The sequence below is a fragment of the Rattus norvegicus genome, chromosome 19 (assembly GCF_036323735.1).
Source record: "Rattus norvegicus strain BN/NHsdMcwi chromosome 19, GRCr8, whole genome shotgun sequence".
Classification (NCBI taxonomy): Eukaryota; Metazoa; Chordata; class Mammalia; order Rodentia; family Muridae; genus Rattus; species Rattus norvegicus.
Window position 1 is genome coordinate 54,747,397 of NC_086037.1, and position 20,105 is coordinate 54,767,501.

The following is a 20,105-nucleotide window of genomic DNA, read 5'->3' on the forward strand; positions in this document are numbered from 1 at the left end:
TGCGTGTGCTTGTGCATACGTGAGTGCGTGAGTGCCTGCGTGTGTGTGTGTGTGTGTGTGTGTGTGTGTGTGTGTGTGTGTATGTAGACCAGGGGTGGAGGTCAGACCGTCTTTTGCTCTTTACCTTATCGTTTGAGACAGGCGTTCTTTTTTTTTTTTTTTTTTTTCTTCCTTCCCTGGAGCTGAGGACCGAACCCAGGGCCTTGCGATTGCTAGGCAAGCGCTCTACCACTGAGCTAAATCCCCAACCCCGAGACAGGCGTTCTTACTGAACCAACTCCACGAGACTGGTTCTCTAGTAAGCCTGTAGGTCTCCATCTTCCAATGCTGGGGTTACCTGTATTTGTTGCCACATCCTGATTTTACTCATGTGTAGGGAATTGAACTCAGATCCCTGTACTTGCATGCCAAGCAAGCACTTTACTGACTGAGCTATCCTCGCAGTCCTCACTTTTTTGTTTTGTTTTGTTTTTGTTAGATATTTTCCTACTATGTAGCCCTGGCTGGTCTGGAACTTGCTATATATTCCTTGTTGATCTAGAACTTGCCCCTCCTGCCTTTGCTTCCTGAATGCTATATGAGTTCTAAAACAACCAATTCCAAAACATTTTTATCTGGTCCCTTAAAAACACTTCAAAATGTGATACTGTTTAAAGCCAGAAACGTCAACCTTAAAGCATTCTACATTCTGATGGATTGGCCAGGCCAGAGCATGGGACTTAGAATTAGTGTTTATGGTTTACTACCTTCGAGCTGATCATAATCCTCATGTATTATCTTTATTCTTAGAATTAAAAGTAGTAAATGCAAGTGGCGGCTACTCAGCTCGTGGTCTACTTTAAAATGTCTGGCTTTGTAGACAGAATATTTTTTAAAAAACCTTTTTTTTTTAGATTTATATTATCTTATGGAATGAGTGTTTTGCTTGCATGTATGTATGTGCACCACACGCATGCCGGAGCCCGTGGAAGTCAGAAGAGGGCTTTAGGTCTCCTGTTTTGTGGATGGTTATGAGCTACTGTGAGGGTGCTGAGCACTGACCCTAGCTTCTCTGCAAGAGTAACAGAGGCTTTAACTGCTGAACCATCTCTCCAGTCCTCACCTTTAAATGGTGTGTTTGATGTGGTGTGTGGTTGTAATTGAATCCCCTTTTGGATAAGTTTGTGGTAACAGCTTTTATAAAAGTAAAGGAGAAATCAAACTGTCCTCAATGAACAGCCCAAAGCTCGCTGACTCTTAGAAGTCAAAGGCTGCCCAGAGGACAGTGTCACTGCAGCACTGACTGTAAGAAGTTCCTTCCGGTAGCTCCTCATGAGTTAGGCAGCAGAGCAGGACACGCCTGAGAAGGAAGCCCTAGGTAATTTAGCAGTGACTAATAAGAGCCCAGCAGTCTATCTTCGTTATCATTGCTGTATGCACGGCTTGGCTTGGCTTTGCTTGTTTTCAAGGCCTTTAAATGGCTATTGGTGAAGTGCAGGTGAACCAGATCTATGGGTTCTCTAACTCCTCCGCAGTTTTACATCAAAGAGTGGAGTCTAGAGTTACATATAGACAGATCTCGAGATGACCAACAAATGCATGTGTCTTGATAAGTTCTTTATGAAATGTATAGTCTTAGAGGAATACATGTGCACAGTTACAAGATGCGGGGTGTGGTGGCGCCAACTGTAATCCCTGCTCTGAGGAGAGGGAATCAGCAGCTAAAGAGTCCAGGTTGGCCTCACCCACAGAGTGATTTTGAGGCCAACACGGGGTACATAAGCCCCCATTTCAAACAAACAGTTTTTGGGATAAAATTTATAATACTTCTAGGTCATTATTTGACCTGCTAATTTATTACATTTTTGTTGTTCTTTTTTGCAGCAGGATTTCACTTTGTAGGTCTTCCTGCCTCAGCCTCTTGAGTTGTGAGAGCACAGATGTGTGCGTTGGTCTTGGTGCTGTGCAGATTGTGTCTGCTCATTCTTCCTTTCTCCTTTAGTGTGGATGCAGAACTTCTTTGTGTAAATGTTACTCTGCCACACAGAAACAGCATTCGCTATCAGAGGGACTGTTAGTCTCTCAGAGATTAGAAAATAAGGATTATTCAAAATGAGCTGCTGGCTCAGCCCTTACCGTTTCTTAGTGGTACAAACATGATGGCTCTTGTGTTTGAGGTGAGCACCTGAAACCTTTTATTGATTCTGAGATTAAGCTGAGATTGAGTTTGGAGGAAAAGTGCATTTGGTGGGAAAAGAGGCCTCATTCCCACCTGTGTCAGGGCTATATTTGTATGATTTTGAATAATTCTAAGAACTTGAGGAGCTGCAGAAAGATCAGTTTAGGACTGAAAGTGTCATTCCACTGTAGAGTGCTTATCTGGCATGTCAAGGCTGTGTTCAATCCACAGGACTGTTTTTCCAAAGCCAACTTACCTGTGTATTCTAAATTTAAAAAGCAAGGGCATTCATCGTGTTTTAAACTCACCACATGTGGGACTTCCTGCCCACTTACCCTTGCTTTTACTGTTTCCTAATTTTGATGTGGCTCACGTTGGTCTTGAACTTGATCCTCTTGCCTCTGACTCTGGTCTTCAGCATCTGTGATTACAGGCATGAGTCTCTATGCCTGACTTGGTTTATAGTTGTTCTGAAGTATCTGCTCTCTGTCAAATTAATATTTTCTTTATATGTATTTCTGTTTTCTAATGAGGAATACTAGTGAAAGCGTTTTTATTTATTTTGATTTTGTAGGTAAAAATTCTTGGTGTTTTACAAAAATTGAGGCTTGCTTCTTAAGGTTATTAAGTTCCTTGTCATAGCTAATTAGTGAAGATGAAATGCATATTGGGTGTCAATTCCCGTGGTGTCACCTGGGCTTTGCATCTGTGTCTGTGACATTCTACATTAAAAACACTCTCCAGGGTCTCTGGTGAAGGGCGTGAGGATTATGTTTATGGCCAGGCGTGTGTAGTAAAGTCTATTCAAGGTGAAGGTGTTCTCTTGAGAGCAGGATCATTGATGCTAGGCATGGAGGGAGCTGTGGAAGGCTCTAGAGTGAAACCTGCATTTGTGTAGGGCTTTGGAGCAAACATGTGGATAAGTTGGAGAAGCTGTTTTAGACACGCCCGCCACAGAGTACTGGAATGGTTCCTGTGCTGAGGGACACAGATAGTTAGAAAGGACTGCAACATGGCGGAGGCAGCGGGAAGTCAGGGGAAATGTGGAGCTCACTCACTCAGGCTAAGGCTGTCCTCACACTCTACATACTCTCCTTTCTCTTCAGCCTGACTGCTGCTGAATTATGGGTGTGCCTCACCTTGCCAGGCCGAACATTTTATGTTGGCTCTTTTCTTTAAGGTATCTTGACTTCATAGTCTGTATGTGAATTTCACGTACTGTGGCTATAAAATGCCAGCAGTAATTATTTTGAAGCATGCCAGGAATAGGACAGATACTGTATTATAAGATTTTGCCTAGTGCTCTCTGTGTTTGTTTGCACTGTGAGGTCTAAGGAAACAGTCTGTATTACCAGATTAAAGAGGAGAGGTTGTTTTTAAGTGATTTCTTTGTGTGAAAGGCTTAGTTTATATGTATCAGATTCTATTTAAAATGTGAATAAGTAATTATTTTTATTTTTTTTACTATTAAAAACCCTTTGGAAATAAAAACATCAGACACGAACATTAACCAGACCCAAAGACTAACTTAATGAACTTATATATAGTTAGAATTGGCATACAAGACACTTGAAACTTCACATTAAATTTGACACTTTCAGTATTTATTTTATGCACTTATCCACCACCAAGACCCCCCCCCCAATCTATGACAGAATTAGAACTAGAAAAATATTTCACTTTATATATATATAAACTTGTATCCATTAGCGGCATTCACTCCTTATATTCTTTTGTTCTCTTTTCTTTGTTATACTATAACATGTACATCTGTTGGCATATACACATATACGATTAACTATTGTTTTCTAGTCTTTAGAATAATGATGTGTGAGTTATGCTTGCGTTGCTAGGATTGGGTAGCTGAGAGAAGCAACTTAAGTGGAAAGAGGTTTATTTTGGCTCATGATTTTAGAGGTGAAGGCATCGGATGGGAAAGGCAGAGTCTGTGTCCACTGGGTGTTGAATCAGGAACTAGAAAGCACCTTAGAAGACAGGGCTGACCTGGAGTGTTCAAAGACCTCTGCCAGCTTAGTCCCTACCTCCTAAAGGTTCCTCAACTTCCCTAAATAGCACATCAGCTAAGGAGTAAGCACTGTGTGTGTGTGTGTGTGTGTGTGTGTGTGTGTGTGTGTGTGTGTGTGTGTGTGTTTGAGACATGGTCTCACTATGTGGTGCTGGTTTGCCTGGAAGTTTGCAGACCAGGCAGGCCTTGAACTCAGATCTGCCAGCATTTCCCTCTGAATTGTGGGAATAATGGTGTGTGTCCTTACGGTAGCCTGAACAAGCCTTTGAAAGTTTGTCCTGGGGTAGTTCCAATTCAGCCCATAACAGATCTGAACTAGTAAGTCAGAATGTTGAGAATTTGCCCAAGGCAGGTAGTATATCCATATTTTGTTAGCACTTTTCTGAAAACAAGATGGGCTCAAATGTGATGGTAGGTGGAGGCCTAAAGGACATTATTGTAGGGTTCTTGAAAGGAGCAGAGCTGGAGACAACTGGTATTAAAGGGACTTCCACGACATAGTGCAGATAGTTAGTTCAACAATAACTGTCTCACAGCAAAAGGCTGGTGTTGTTGAGCCCATGGGACTAGATGTCTCAGCAGTCCGAATCCAGTGCTGGGAAGGTTTCTGAGGAACTGCTGGTTCTCAGTCTGTGTGGGAATCTTGAGGAAGGTGGATTTGATACCAGTCACACGAACTTGCCAGCAAAGTGAGGGCAGGCAGGCAATAGCAAAGTTTCCTTCTTCAAATCCTTTCGCAGGAGCTGCCAGTGGGTGTGGCCCAGGTGTAGGCTGAGCGTTCCTGCTTTAGTAATCTGTTTTAGAAGCTCCCCTCCTCACTGGAATGCTGCATTGTGGGCCTAGTTGAGTCCAGATATTGTGGAGTTGACAACCAAGATCAGCCACCACTGAGAGGATGCTTGGGCAGTTTTGAGTAAGGACTGAGCACATGTATTTCAGACAAATGTTCTTGTTAATGATTTCTTTCTCTTGGAATTTTTTAGAGGAATATGAAACACAATGGGAGCAGAAATTGTTTGAATAGAAGAAGTAGGTTTGGCTCTCGAGAAAGAGACTGGCTAAGAGAAGATGTGAAGAGAGGCTGTGTTTACCTTTATGGAGCGGACACGACCACTGCCACTACAACCACCACCTCCTCCTCCTCCTCCTCCTCCTCCTCCTCCTCCTCCTCTGATTTACATCTTGTCCTTTGCACAGTGGAGACACCAGCGTCAGAAATATGTGCTGGAGAGGGAAGAGAAAGTCTCTATCTACAGCTTCATGGAGATCTGGTCAGGTGAGGTCTGGAGGTTTTCTTCTTGCTGATGTGTAATTTTGTTTTGAGTCAGGAGTGGCTCCCATGCATTAGTGTGGTCTCAAACTCACAGTTCTGCTTCAGTCTCTTCAGTGCTAGGCATGCACTACTACACTGGGCTGAGGTCAGAGTCCTAACTCCGCTTCCACTGCGATCACTGTGACGTCTGTCTGAGTGGAAGTGGGCTTGAGGATTATAATCACATTCTGTAACTGATGGTGATATAAGAGTCAACGGGCTTGAAAAAGATTTGTCCTTGGAATTATTAATGTTTTTAAAAATTATTGTTTTGTATGTAATGTGTCCACATATTTATGTATGTGCCTGTATGTCAGAGGTTGATGTCAAATGTCTTCCTTTGTTGCTTTTTTTTTTTAATATTTGTTTATTTATCTATTATATATAAGTACACAATAGCTGTCTTCAGACACACCAGAAGAGGGCATCGGATCTCATTACAGATGGCTGTGAGCCACCATGTGGTTGCTGGGATTTACGCTCAGGACCTCTGGAAGAGCAGCCAGTGTCTTAACCGCTGAGCTATCTTTCCAACCCCCTCTGTTGCTTCTTTCTTTTTTTTTTTTTTTTTTGTTCTTTTTTTCGGAGCTGGGGACCGAACCCAGGGCCTTGCGCTTCCTAGGCAAGCGCTCTACCACTGAGCTAAATCCCCAACCCCCCTCTGTTGCTTCTTAAATGTTTATTTTTAACTATGTTTAGGTGTGTGTATGTGTGTGTATGAGCACATGTGGGTTTGTGCATGTGAACTGTCTGACTTGTGTGGTGGGAACCTAACTCTGGACCAGCAACAAGTGCTCCTAACTGCTAAGCTATCTCTCCAGCCTGTTTTTTGAGCCGGGAGCTCACCAACTGTTAGACTGATCAGTCTCTGCCTCCAGTCTAGTGTTTCAGGTAGGCGTCAGACATCACACCTGGCCTATGTGTGGGTGCTGGGGTCCCAACTTAGGCCTGCCTGCTTCCATGGTGGGTACTTTACTGACTGAGCATTTTCCAGTCTTTTACTTTATGATTCTCAGTCTAAAACTATAATGAAGGAAAATTTGATAGTTCTTCTATTTGGAATACGTTGAAGATCCTATATACAAATTTAACGATGTAAAAGGTTACCTTTTGGGAAATTGTAAGTAGAACAGAAGTGAAGTATAGAAAAGGGTAGAGTGAGAGGTAGGTCCTTCTCTGTCCACCATTTTGGAGCCAGCCACACCTTTTCATGAAGACAGTAGCTGTTATATTTCTTAAGCATGTACATGCTCATACCTCCATATCCACCTCTTAAAAGCAGTGATGTTGTATACAACACATTGTTGACTTGCTATCTCTAAGAGATATCTCCATATCCATATTTATATAAATATCATTTACTTAATATCTTCATGACTATTCCACTTTAAAGGGAAACCATAATTTTAGCTAATTTCCCTAATCTCTCATTATGCATATTATCCTGCTACCAGTTGTTAGAGCAGCGAACTGTGCCCCAGCTGAATTCCTCTGTATCTGCTCTCTCACACAGAGGCCTTTCTCTGGAGCGTAAGCCCCTAGAAGTGCAGTTATCCTTGGGCAAAGGGATGTGACCATTTATCATTTTGATAGATATTTTCAACTCCTTCACAGAGGTTATATTCCCATCTAAATTATAAAAATACGGGGCTAGACAGATGGTTCAGCAGCTAAGAACACTTAGCTGCCTTTTCAGAGGACCTAGGTTCAGTTCCTAGTACCTATATGGTGATTCTCAAATATCTGTAACTCTAGTCTCGGGGGACTCAGCACCCTCTTCTGGCCTCTGTGAGCATCAGGCATGCACACACACAGTGCAGACATACATGTAGACAAAACATCCGTATATGAAAATAAATCCTTATTTTTTAATTAAAATACTGGAAATAAAATATAAAATATAGCCATTTCTTCTTTACTTTCTCTAAAATGTTAGTATTAAGTTTTATATGTAACTGTACATACATACTCTTGCATGAGCTGAACCTGCTTATAAAAGATAACAGTTGTTTGTTTGCTCATTTATTTACTTAAGTTTCTGGATTTAAAACCAAGGCCTCAACCATATTAGACAAGCACTGTATACTGAGCTATGCTTCTAGACTTTGTTGGCAGTTAATGAGAGACTCATGAACTCAGCTTCCAAAGGCGATCATTTTTCCAATCCTCCTGGAAGTTGAATAAGGTTCTGTGTCCCTTTTGAGACAGCATCTCATATAGCTGAGGTTAGCCTTGAACTCCTGATCGTTCTGCCATTTCCTCCCAAATGCTTGGGATCACAGGTGTGTATCCCCATACCAGGCTTAGCTAGGAGTTTTGCTATTCTATTGTTTTAATATTTACTTCTCTTAATGAGTGAAGTGGAGCATATTTGCACAGGCTTAACATAATTTGTATCTTAAATGTTTTATATAAATATAAAGACAAACAGTCTTTGTCTTAGGGTTTCCACTGCTGTGAAGAAACACCATGACTCTGCAACTCTTACAAAGGAAGACATTTAGTTGGGGCTGGGTTACAGGTTCAGAGGTTCAGTCCATTATTGTCATGGCAGGAAGCATGGCAGCACACAGGCAGACATGGTGCTAGAGAGGGAGCTGAGATTTCTACATCTGGATGGACAGGCAGCTGGAAGAATGAATGAGCCACTGGACCTGGCTAGAGATTCTAAGACTTCAAAGCCCCCCCTCCAATGACACACTTCTTCCAACAAGACCATACTTCTTGGTAGTGCCACTCCCCGTGGAACTGTGGGGACCATTTTCATTCAAACTACCACATTCCATTTCCTGGCTCCATATCATAGTCCAACTTCAGAAGTCCCTGTAGTCTATCACTGTATCAGCATTGTTTAAAAGTCCAAAGTTCAAAGTCTCTTCTGAGACTCATACAGTCTCTTAACTATGATCCCCTATAAAATCAATGAAAATCAATGAAAAAGCAGATCACACACTTCCAGCATGTAATAACACAGGATATTCATGAATTACTATATCCCAAAAGGGGGAAAGAGAACATAATGAGGAAATACTGGACCAAAGCCAGACCAAAATTCAGCTGGGCAAACTCCAAACTTCATCTCCATGTCTGATGTCAAAGTGCCCTTTAGATCTTCACTCCTTTCAGCTCTATTGGCTGCAACAAACTTCTTTCTCTTGGGCTGGTTCTACTCCCTGTTAGCAGCTCTCCTGGGCAGGTATCCCATGGCTCTGGCATCGCCAACATTTTGTCGTCTCCAAGACAATCCAGGCTTTGCCTTCATAGCTTTACACTGTAGCCTCTCTAGGCCTTCATGCAGGCACAGCCTGCACACATGCCTGGGTCGAGCTGCTTTCCTTAGTTGTTGAGGGAGATTCCATAACCCCTTTCTTCTGTCCTTGATTCTATTTTTTATTTTGTCTTTTTTTTTTTTCCGGAGCTGAGGACCGAACCCAGGGCCTTGCGCTTGCTAGGCAAGCGCTCTACTACTGAGCTAAATCCCCAAACTCCTGTCCTTGACTCTAAATGGAGAACCACGTGGCTAAAGCTGCACATTCTGCTGCTCGCTGGGGCTGGAACATGGCTCCCTCATTCAATTACATCTTCACCAGCTTTCTGTGTCCTTCACTGCTTAAGCTTGGCTGTCCTGTAACTCATCTATAGCCCAGACTGGCCTTGAATTTAGAGATCTGCCAGCCTCTGCCTTCTGCATGCTGGGATTATATATGTGCACCACAGTGCCTGACCTAAGCTTTTCTTTAACTCCCTTTTACTTTCCTTTAATTCCTTCTCAGGAGCTGGAAGTGTAGCTGGGTGGGAGCTCGTCCTGACATCAGCTCTCCTTTATTCCACTTGGCTTTTCTTTTATCTCTTTATTGCCTTGAACACAGAACTTACCTCTGTTCCATTTTCTGGGGTTCCCCTCTCCCCTCAAACTGTACATTTTTGGTTTTTCCTTGCTTAGCTTGCACCTTTTCATTATAGATCTGCATAAGAGTGAACACCAATAACCACCAGACAGAGTCAGTACTAGGCTGTTTTGAGATTTCTCTGTCAGTATAATCAATCCAAAACTCTTTAATTTAGTCTGAAGCAGATTTTTCAGACAAAAGCAAAAAGCAGTCACATTCTTTGCCAAAATATCATGAGAATAGTCTTTAGGCCACACACTGGAATTTTCTTGCTCTGACACATCTTGAGTTGGGCTCCTGTAGTTCAAATCATCCACTGCACCACTGTTTGCATGTACGTATTTACTAGGATGGCCCAGAAAGCCTCACTGAAAGTATTCACCATCTTTTTAAATCTGGAAATCCAAAGTCTACATTTCTCCAAACAAAAACATGGTCCAGCATATCACAGTAATAACCCAGTTCTCCTGGTACCAACTTCTGTCTTATTAGGGTTTCTATTGCTTTGAAGAAATGCCATGATCACAGCAACTCTTGTAAAGGACCACAACATGGTAATTGGGACTGACTTCTAATCTAGGGGTTCAGTCCAATATTGTCTTGGCAGGAAGCGTGGCAGCACACAGGCAGACATGGTGCTAGAGAGGGAGCTGAGATTTCTACATCTGGATGGGCAGGCAGCAGGAAGAATGAGTGAGCCACTTGGCCTGGCTTGTTGGGGTAGTGACACATCTTCCAACAAGACCACACCTCCTAGTAGTGCCACTCCTTGTGAGCCCATGGGGATCAGTTTCGTTCAAACCACCACAGTCTTGTAATAATTTTGTACTGTGCATCTGAACTCTATTTCAATGTTAAAAGAATTCGTTCTTTAAATGTTTCAGTGTATGTTTCTGTCCTTTTCAGTAGTAAATAGAAACAGAAGTTCAAGCTGTGGATCCAGCCTTATTGAAGTGTGTACATGAAGTAGCTTCTTACACCTCAGAAGTGTGGTAATAATAGTAACACCTTTAGCTGAGCCCAAACTGATGCCTCTTTAAAAGTGTGAACTGAGGTTTACTGTGATTCTTTTTAGGATCTGGATGAAATCCTGAAAAAGTAGATTAGCATTTGAATGTTTTCCCTGTTCCCAAGTTAACTACATTTCCTAAATCCTTTTGTATAACAAAAGGATCAGAGGGGGTGATCCTTAGGCTCTTCTAAATCTTAATACGAATCTGATCTAATTTTATCAGGTGGAAAGCCTTGACCTAGATTATAGCTGTAGTGATTGATGGTGTTCACTTGTTTAAGCAGATGTCTTATTTATTTATCAGTGTTTGCATTAGAAGATGCCAGGAATATGAAGAAACACTCCCACTAGTTGTGTAATTGGTTAAGAATTCAAATGTGATATAGTTTATTAACGTGAGAATGTAAACTGTAGTTAAAGTGGAAAATTCACCTCTTGCTAGCCCTGTACCTTTGATAATTAATAGTAGAGTAGCTCTTTAAAGATATAATTTATTAGAAAATATTGAAAACAGTGTTGAACTTTGGATGGATATAATGGGTGTGTTTCCATTACTGGAGGAAGACCTTACACATCTGAGGCGGAGACAGAGGCTGTGCCTGGTCCTGACTAACTCCTCGAGCTTATTTGCAAGTCAGTCCTTTAGCACAGTACCCATTTTTTTTTTTCTCTTTGCTTCTTTACAAGGACTTTGAGGTTGTCTCTTTCCTTTTATGTGAGGAGGATTGATGGTGTGAGAGGGTCCAGTGCCCGGCCCAAGGTCAGGCAGATAATGCTGGGCAATTGATGGGACTGATTCACATTCAAGGACTTCCTTCTGAGTAAAGATCTCAGAGGGGCGGGGTGGGCAAAGCAGCTCTTACTCAGTCTCACTGCCTCCTCACACCTGCTTCCAGACCCATAAGGTCTTACTCAGGTGTTAATAGCTCTGTTTAGTTTTCTTTATCTGACAGGAGTAGGTCATTCTTCAGAGGAGCCCTCTGTGAGGGAGTTAGTAACTGCTGAGCCCTGTGGTTTCTGAAAAACTTCCCTGCTGACTGCTGAAGTGTTCTGTGTGCTTATGGAAGAAGTGTTGGAAAACGAAAGCATGTTCACTATGTATCTTATATAGATTACCTCATTAAATCCAGAGAATCCTGTGAGGTAAATGGTTTGCACTGTATAGGCATAGTAAGTGATATTTAAGAGGGAATATCCTGACCTAAGAGTAATCAGCTAGAAAGAGCGTAAGCTCTGGCGTTCTAATACCAGACCTATCCTCACAACCTATATTGGTAACTTTTTTCACTAGAGATTTCACAAGTATACATACACCTTTTAATGATTATATATTTGAGCTCATATATATTCATTTTATATCCTTATAATTCTCTTAACATAAGATCATCTTAACTTTATTGGTATTAAAAATTTGACTTTAGATACCAGTTTTAGTAGTAACAGATTATTCTATCTTATAAGTATACTATAAGTTGTTTAAATATTGTGTGATGATTCAGCATGTAAAGGCACTTGTTGTCAAGTAGGACAGGTTGGATCCCTGGGATTCACATAGTGAATGTGTACACCATAGTGTGTGTATGTGTATATATACACACTAGATAGAAAACTTTTTTTTCTTTTTGAGAGCAAAGCTAGGTGTGTTGATATATACCTGTCATCCCAGTACTTGGGAGGTGGAGACAGGAAGATAAGAGTTCCTGATCATCTCTCAGCTACATTTGATGTTTGAGGCCAGCCTAGACTACCTGAGACCTTATCTCCAAAATTGAAAAAATAATTGAGACCTAATATACTTAGGTTGGATTATAGAATGAAAAAGTATGGTCCAAATCCTGTCCCTGACAACTTACCATGCAAGTTCATAATGTTATGTGCCTTATGGATTTGGGGAATGGAAAGTATTTTCATTGTTTATCATAAGGATTAAATCCACTGTATCTGATATGAAAAGTAACGAGTTACTACTAGTAAGTAACACTTATTAAACTGTCCACCTAGGAACCTTCTTAAGGTATAGATTCTGGTTGTGGTGGTAATACACACCTTTAATCCTAGCACTTGGGAGGCAGAGGCAGGTGGATTCCTATGAGTTGGAGGCTAGCCTGGTCTTCAGATTGAGTTCCAGGCTAGCCAAAGCTACAAAGAGAAACCTGTCTTGAAAATTTTAAATAAATAAATAAATAAATAAATAAATAAATAAATAAATAAATGCAGATTCTGAATCAGAAGATTACAATAGCCTGAGATCATATTTCTGATTTGTCTCATTGGTTGGCTTTTGTCAGATAGGGTTTTGCTATGTAGCCCTGCTTGGCCAGGTATTTTCTGTGTAGCTCATTGTGGCTTTGAACTCACAGCAGTCCTCCTGCTTCTACCTTGTCTTCTGAGTGCTGGGATTACAGACATTCATCACAATACCTGACTTTTGAGATAGTAGCTTCTATGTGATTCATGGCACTTTAAGTATCAGTGTAGTAAAGCGCTTAGTATGTTGTCTGGTACCACCTAACAAGTCTTCATACATCCCACCTCACCCAGGGCCATGTGTGTGGTGAGCATGTGCTCAGTCATTGAGCTGTTTTCCCAGCCTTAGATCATTCAGCTCTTGAACAGAGTACTGTGCCAGCTAAACCACTGCATGTAATCCTGGCTAGGTCCTGGGGATCTAAATTATTTTAATTCTTCTAAATTAAATCTAATTTCTCTAAATTATTCCTTTTTTTCTTTCCTTTTAAATTCTATTCATTCATTAATTTCTTTCTCTTACTATTTTCTTTTTCCAATCAGGGGTTTATGAGGTGGTTTGAATAAGAATGGCCCCACCAGCTCATGTGTTTGGATGCTTAGTCACCAGAGAGTGACCCTATTTGAAAGGATTAGAAGGATTGGGAGGTGTGTCTTGGGAGGGGGCTTTGAAGTTACAAAAGCACTTGCCAAGCCCAGAGTCTGTTTAAGGATCAGACTGTAGCTCTCAGCTACTGTTCTATACCTGCCTGCATGCGACCTTGTGACCCACCATGATAATGGACTAAACTTCTGAAATTATAAGCCAGCTCCCAACTAAATGCTTTTTTAAGAGTTTCCTTGGTCATAGTGTCTCTGCACAGCAAAAGAACAATGAGTAATACAGCTTGTGACTCTGTTATACTAGAAAGGTCACAAACTTATGGAATTGTAGCACTTGTAGGAACCTTTGGGAGATCATCTACTAGGGAAGTAAACAAGTGTGCACAGCCCAGCAGCACCCTCAAATCCATTGTGTGTTGGGGCAGGGATTCCTGGTTGTGTTCAACTGCTGGGATGTTATTCAGCTTTGAGGCAAGAGAAAGAAAAGCTTAGAATCTCAGATTTGTGGCACAGCAAATCATCCTGCCTCCAAAGCCAGGAACTCCGCACTGGGAGTCACTGAGACCACTTATTTCCTTTTGTTTTACAAACGTGGAAGAGGCCCAGACAATTGGTTGGACCCTGTTCCTGTTGTTGATTGATGGCAAAGTTGCTTTTGGGAAAAAGTATTTCCATCTCAGTCTATTCTTTACCTTAGCAGCTTGTCCTTGTCCTTTTCTGTTGAGCTGTTTAAGTAGCAGATGACTCATCAGTGAAGCTTATTGTCATCATTCTCTTCAGGCTGAAAAGTTGTAATCAGATCATACATAATAAAAACAGATTGACCTTTGACTCGCTGTCATATATTTGCTTTTGTTCTTAGTGACCAAAATGACTAAGATGTCAAGTGTTTAATAGCCATCTTTTAAGGGAAACTCTGAGAGATGATAGGCTGTTTATAGCAGAAGATAACTATACTGGAGGGGTTTGGACTCCTGAATTCTCATCTGTCTGTCACTGTTGCGTGACTTCTTACAAGTCATCACAATTGTTTTATATAGATGGATACACACCTATAGACACGCATGTGTCCGTACCATTCATTTCCTTTCTCTGCTCAGTGCAGTGCTGAGGGTCAAACTTAAGGATTTGTAGATTAAGTTCTCCAGTGAGCTAAATTTTCATCCCTTTTTACCGTGTTTTGAAGTAGAATGAAGTTTCTTGTTTCTGGATCTATACCAGATTGTTACTGAAAGAAGGCAAGGAGATTTGTGTTTTCTTCTCATTTCAGCACTCTGTTTTTGAGATCATGCCTCATGTAGCCCAGCCTGTCCTTGAACTTGCTATGTAGCCAAGAATGACCTTGCCCAGGAATATCACCCGTCTTTAACTGCCTCCTGCCCTTACCTCCCGCATACTGAGCTTACAAGCATGCGCCACCGCACCTGGCTTTAGTACTCTTTTAAGACTTTAAAAGAGATTATGTGTTAGACTGGAGAGAGCTCAGTGTCCTGTACTGGAAATAGTAGCCAGGTGAGGAACAAGCGTGCAGACCTGAGTTAGAGCCCCTGGATTCTGAGTGCTGCGTCTGTGGAGCCCTAGGATCGCTGACCAGCTGTGCTAGGCTAGACTACCTGCGAGTCTCGCTGCTTACACTGTCTCGGTGAAACAGTGGGTGGCACCGGAGAAACAGTACCCAAGGTCGTCCTCTGGCCACAGTATACATGCATTCATGTGAACATATAGTCACATACATGCTATACATGAATGTGCTACATAGTACACATGAATATGCACTGTGTTATATATTGTAAAATCAATACAAATAACTTATTTTTAAACTTTTGTATTTTGATAACTTGTAAAATCAGTATGCATTTTACCGTCAATGGCAGGTGATAGTTTAATTGGCAGTGATTTTTCTCTTGTAATGTTTGTTCTGACACCGTCTCATTCACAGCAGTGTTCTTAATGTGCCAGGGTTAATGATGACTTGAGAAATTAAGGGCTTGGTCCCTGTTAGGTGGGTAATGGGAGAGTCGCAATATGTGAAATCCCTTAAATTTACTCACATTTAAACACATTGTCCAGTTTTACAATTAAAAAAAAGTTAGTAAAAAAATCACATAGTAAAATATCAGTATATATTTTGGTTCAGATTTTAAATTATATTTAATAAAAGAAGAAAGAGCTGGGGAGATGGCTTGGTGGATATCACCATCTGATTCCCAAGACCCACATGGTGGAAGGAGAAAATGGACTCCTGAAAGTTGTCCTCTGACTTCCTTATGTGTACTGTGTGTGTGCAGTGCTCCATACCCCATGCCCAGACACAAACTAAATAAATGTAATAAAAATTAAAAGAAAAAACAAAAAGGGTGGTGAAGGCATACAGGATTAAGATACATCTATACATGTATGAAATTGTAAAAGAATAAATGAAAGGTACAAAAGAAAAAGGGTGCCTAGACCATCTGCATGTCTGGATAACTAGATACAAGTTGGAAGTCCCCAAGAGCTGCTCAGTTCACAGTTTCCTGGAAGACTTGGCAGAAGGGAGGAAGTCTTGTAGGCAGAATTAGGGTTTGGGTATAAAGGATGCGAGTCAGAGCTGCACTGGAAGAGAAGCAGGGTGAGGTCTGGGCGAATCTCCATCTCCGTGTTTCACCAAGCAGGAAGCTTTCCTGCGCTTACACAGAGCCTTTATTGGTGCTTAGGATAAAAGTCCATGTCCATAGTGTCTCAGTTAGGGTCTTACTGCTGTGAGCAGACACCATGACCAAGGCAAGTCTTAGAAGGACAACATTTAATTGGGGCTGGCTTACAGGTTCAGAGGGTCAGTCCATTATCATCAAAGTGGGAACATGGCAGCATCCAGGCAGGCATGGTGCAGGAGGAGCTGAGAGTTCTACATCTTCATCTGAAGGCTGCTAGCAGAATACTGGCTCCCAGACAGCTATGACAAGGGTATTAAAGCCCACTCCCACAGTGACACACCTACTCCAAGGCCACACCTCCCAACAGTGCTACTCCTTGGGCCAAGCCAGCCCCTTTGATTCACCAGCCCAGGGCAGGTTGGCCTAGAATTCCAAGACTTTAATCACGTGGTCACTTGTTTTGGTGACAGAGTTCTATCCTGAGTCTCTTTCTCAGCATAAATAACCTAAGAGGCCTGTGAATAACAAAGACTGTCCTTGGTGTTTACCTCCTAGTGACCAAGGACCAAGGCCAGCTGTATTCTGTCATACTGCTGTGGTGCATTAAAAAATAGTGTATCTTTCAAGGGGTGGTATAGTAAATGTAATAAGATACAGGCATTTAAGACAACCTTCTAGGGGCTATGGAATGAATGATATATGAAGTGCTTTGAGCTGTTTTCTGCATAAATTATGTTAGCAAAATAAAACAATATGGTTTTTCCTAAGAAAGAAGTAGATTGGTTTTGTAATGGAACAGACACAAGTTCAAATGGACTATTACTGTGTTCTGGTTATGTTACTCTGAACGTCAGTTTTCGTATTTCTGAAATAGGCATTGCTCTGTAATACTTTGTGTAATACCAGAGATACCTTCAGCACAGCATGTGGTAAAAGTTATTCTTACTGCTGTTGGAATTATTCTCTGTATTACCAACTGATATTTGCGGATTGTATTGTCAAAGGAGACTGGAATTGAATGGTAATCTGAATTCAGTGTAGAGAGCAGTGCAGTGCTGTGCTTTATCAGGGCCTTTAGTGTTTGTGTTAGGTCTTACAGGGCTTTTCACAGTGTGTGCTTTTGCTTCCCACTGATAACAAGGCTGTGTATTTGTTTGCTGTTTTTGAAACAGGTTCTCACTGTGTGTATATTCCAGGCTCGCTTGGAACCCATGAGGCTCTTGCCTTTACCTGGATTATCAAACTTGTGCTAGGATCGTAGATGGGATTATAGATTGCAGCAGTCTCGGTAGAAGTCATTTTGGGAGGGGGAGGGAGTGGTGCTGGGGTTGAACCCAAGGCTTCTCTCCTGCTAAGCAAGTGCTCTGCCATTGAGCCACATGTGTAACGCCTGAAGGAACTCGTGGAAGATGTGCTTACTGAAGTTTTAATTAGAGCACTGCTTAGAGACTAAATGCACAACACCGTTGGCCAGGGCACATAATCTACTGTCAGGACATTGTCGCCTGTCTTGCTAGCTGATGTGTGGGACCTTCAAATGTATGCATATTGAAATTCACAGCATGGGTCCTTTCACTGTCTTTTTGTTTTTTGAAACAAATAGCTAGTTACCAGTCTGTTAAACTTTTAAAATTTTGGATCAAAAAATTGAGCTGTAAACATATCACCTCCTTTCCTTCCCCCATGTTCTCTGCTCTTTAAAGCAAATGAATTTAGTGAATAAATTGAATTAATCTTTCACTATACTTGATCTTGTACTTCCTGAGATTTCCTTATTTACTAATTTACGTTACATTAATAAGAACGAGCATGGGGCTGGAGAGATGGCTCAGGGGTTAAGAGCACTGGCTGCTCTTCCAGAGGTCCTGAGTTCAATTCCCAGCAACCACATGGTGGCTCACAACCATCTGTAATGGGATCTGATGCCTTCTTCTGGTGTCTGAAGACAGCAACAGTGTACTTATATATAATAAATAAATCTTTAGAGCAGATGTGGAGGTTTTCTTAATTTTTTCATGCAACCAGGAATAATATATAAAGAGGGTTTCCCAAGTGTGCATAGCCTTTAAAAGGCCTGGTAATTTGATCATGCAAAATACATGAGAGTTAGGATGTAAGCTCAGTGGTAAAGGTGCTTGCCCACAAGCTTGCCAACCTGTATTTGAGTCCTGGATCCAGTGGTGAAAGGAGATAGCCAGATGCTTCCTGAAAGTTGTCCTCAGACTTCCGAAAAAACACAAGCCCCCCCCCCAAATGAAACGAGTTAATTATGACTATGAGGTCATCCTATGAAATTTTGGTATTGAAATACACTGAACTCTAAATCCTGAAGGGAGTGTAGTTAAGATGGGATTTACATTTATTTGGAGGATGGTTTAGCTTAGATACTTCAATTTAAGTTGTAAAAGAATGATTCTGGTCATATAGCCCAAGCTGACTTCTACAGGTGCCTCTTATTCCTCCGATAAGTGATGTTCTCACTTTTGAGCTTCTTGGTGTAATAAGAGTCTCCATATCATTTAGATCTCCATCTCAGATCTACCGATGTGAATTCCTCCTGTGCCTGGTCTCATTCAGAGGGGCAGTGTAGAGCACATCTGATCCTTTTGATGGGTTGTTATAAGTTCTCCTTAAACACTTTCTAGAATTCATTTCTCTATTATGTGTGCTGTGCGTGTTCAAACTTTTTTGTACCATAGTGCACATTCCCTGGTCTGTCACAGTAGCCTGTACTGAAAATCCCAGCTGTTGGGAGATGTAGACAGCAGGACCACTGCAAGACTGAGGTGAATCTGGACTACATAGTGTGAGTACCAGGGCAACCAGCGCTACATAGCTGGGCCTTTTCTCAGAAAACTGTACTGTGTAAGTAAGTAATGATAAAATGTTTAATACTTCTGTGTCTTTATGTGCTATATGTTCTCCGCTGGCCCCCTTTTTAGTAGTAGTAGCAGCAGCGGCAGCAACAACTGGAAACCAGAAGATATATTGAGCTGGACATGTGTGATGGTTTGTTTATGCTTGGCCCAAAGAGTGGCACTACTAGAAGGTGTGGCCTTGTTGGAGTAGGAGTGTCATTGTGGGCGTGGGCTTTAAGACCCTCATCCTAGCTGCCTGGAAGCCAGTATTCCACTAGCAGCCTTCAGATGAAGATGTAGAGCTCTCAGCTTTCCCTGTACCATGCCTGCCTGGATACTGCCATGTTCCCACCTCGATGATGCTGGACTGAACCTCTGAACCTGTAAGCCAGCCCCAATTAAATGTTGTTCTTATAAGAGCTGCCTTGGTCATGGTGTTTGTTCACAGCAGTAAAACCCTAACTAAGACACCAAGGTAGGACATATTTAGAATTATACTACTTTGGAGGCTAAGGCACAATTGTCAGGAGTTCTATGCCAGCATGGGTTATAACAGCAAGCACAACAAAAGACTAAGCAGAGAAGGAGGAAGGCAAGCCAGGTGTTGGTTTATTTTTGGTGTGCTTTGTACAGCAGTGTGCGATCTTCTGTTTGGTTCTTATTTCGATGCAGGTGTTTGTTTGCAGCTTTTGTACTGATTGCTGTTTTCACTATACTCTTCCCTTAAATCCTGTTGCTTCAGTGTTCTGTAGTTACTCGAATATAGACTAACCTTTATTGTGTCTTTACAGAGAAGTGTCTTATATTTCTTCTTCATTTGTTGTTGTATTAGTTTTATTTTATTTTTTTGAATCAAAGTGTTACTCTGTAGTTTTGGCTGTCTTGGAACTCTCTATGTAGACAGGTTAGCCTTGAACTCACAGAGATCTCCTTGTCTCTGCCTCCCAAGAGCTGGGACTAAAGGTGTACACACTATATCTTGCTGTCTGAGTCAGGGTTTCTATTTCTGTAAAGAGATACCATGACCATAGCAACTTTTATAAGAGAACATTTAATGTAGGCTGGCTCACAGTTCAGAGGCTAGTCCATCGTCATCATGGCGGGTGGGGAGTGCGGTGGCCTGCAGGCAGACGTGGTGCTGGAGATACACCTCACAGTTCTGGATCTGGATCGGCAGCTAACAGGAAGTGCGGGTGAGCCACTGGGCCTGGCTTGAGCTTATGAAACCCTAAGGCTTATTCCCAGTGATGCACTTCCTCCAGCAAGACCATACCTACTCAAAGAAGGCCACACCTCCCATTAGTGCCACTCCCTAAGAGCCTGTGGGGGGCCATTTTCATTTCAAACCACCATACTGGCTTTC

At 41.7% G+C, this 20,105-nt stretch overlaps 1 protein-coding gene across 1 annotated transcript in view; it reads left to right on the top strand.

The window, feature by feature from the left end:
• Positions 1–20,105, top strand: part of Phlpp2 (PH domain and leucine rich repeat protein phosphatase 2) — a 66,678-nt gene that overhangs the window by 2,816 nt on the left and 43,757 nt on the right. Inside the window, exon 2 of the mRNA NM_001109131.2 lies at positions 5,168–5,460. Within this exon, the coding sequence (NP_001102601.2) occupies positions 5,168–5,460 (293 nt within the window). The remainder of the gene's footprint in view (positions 1–5,167; positions 5,461–20,105) is intronic.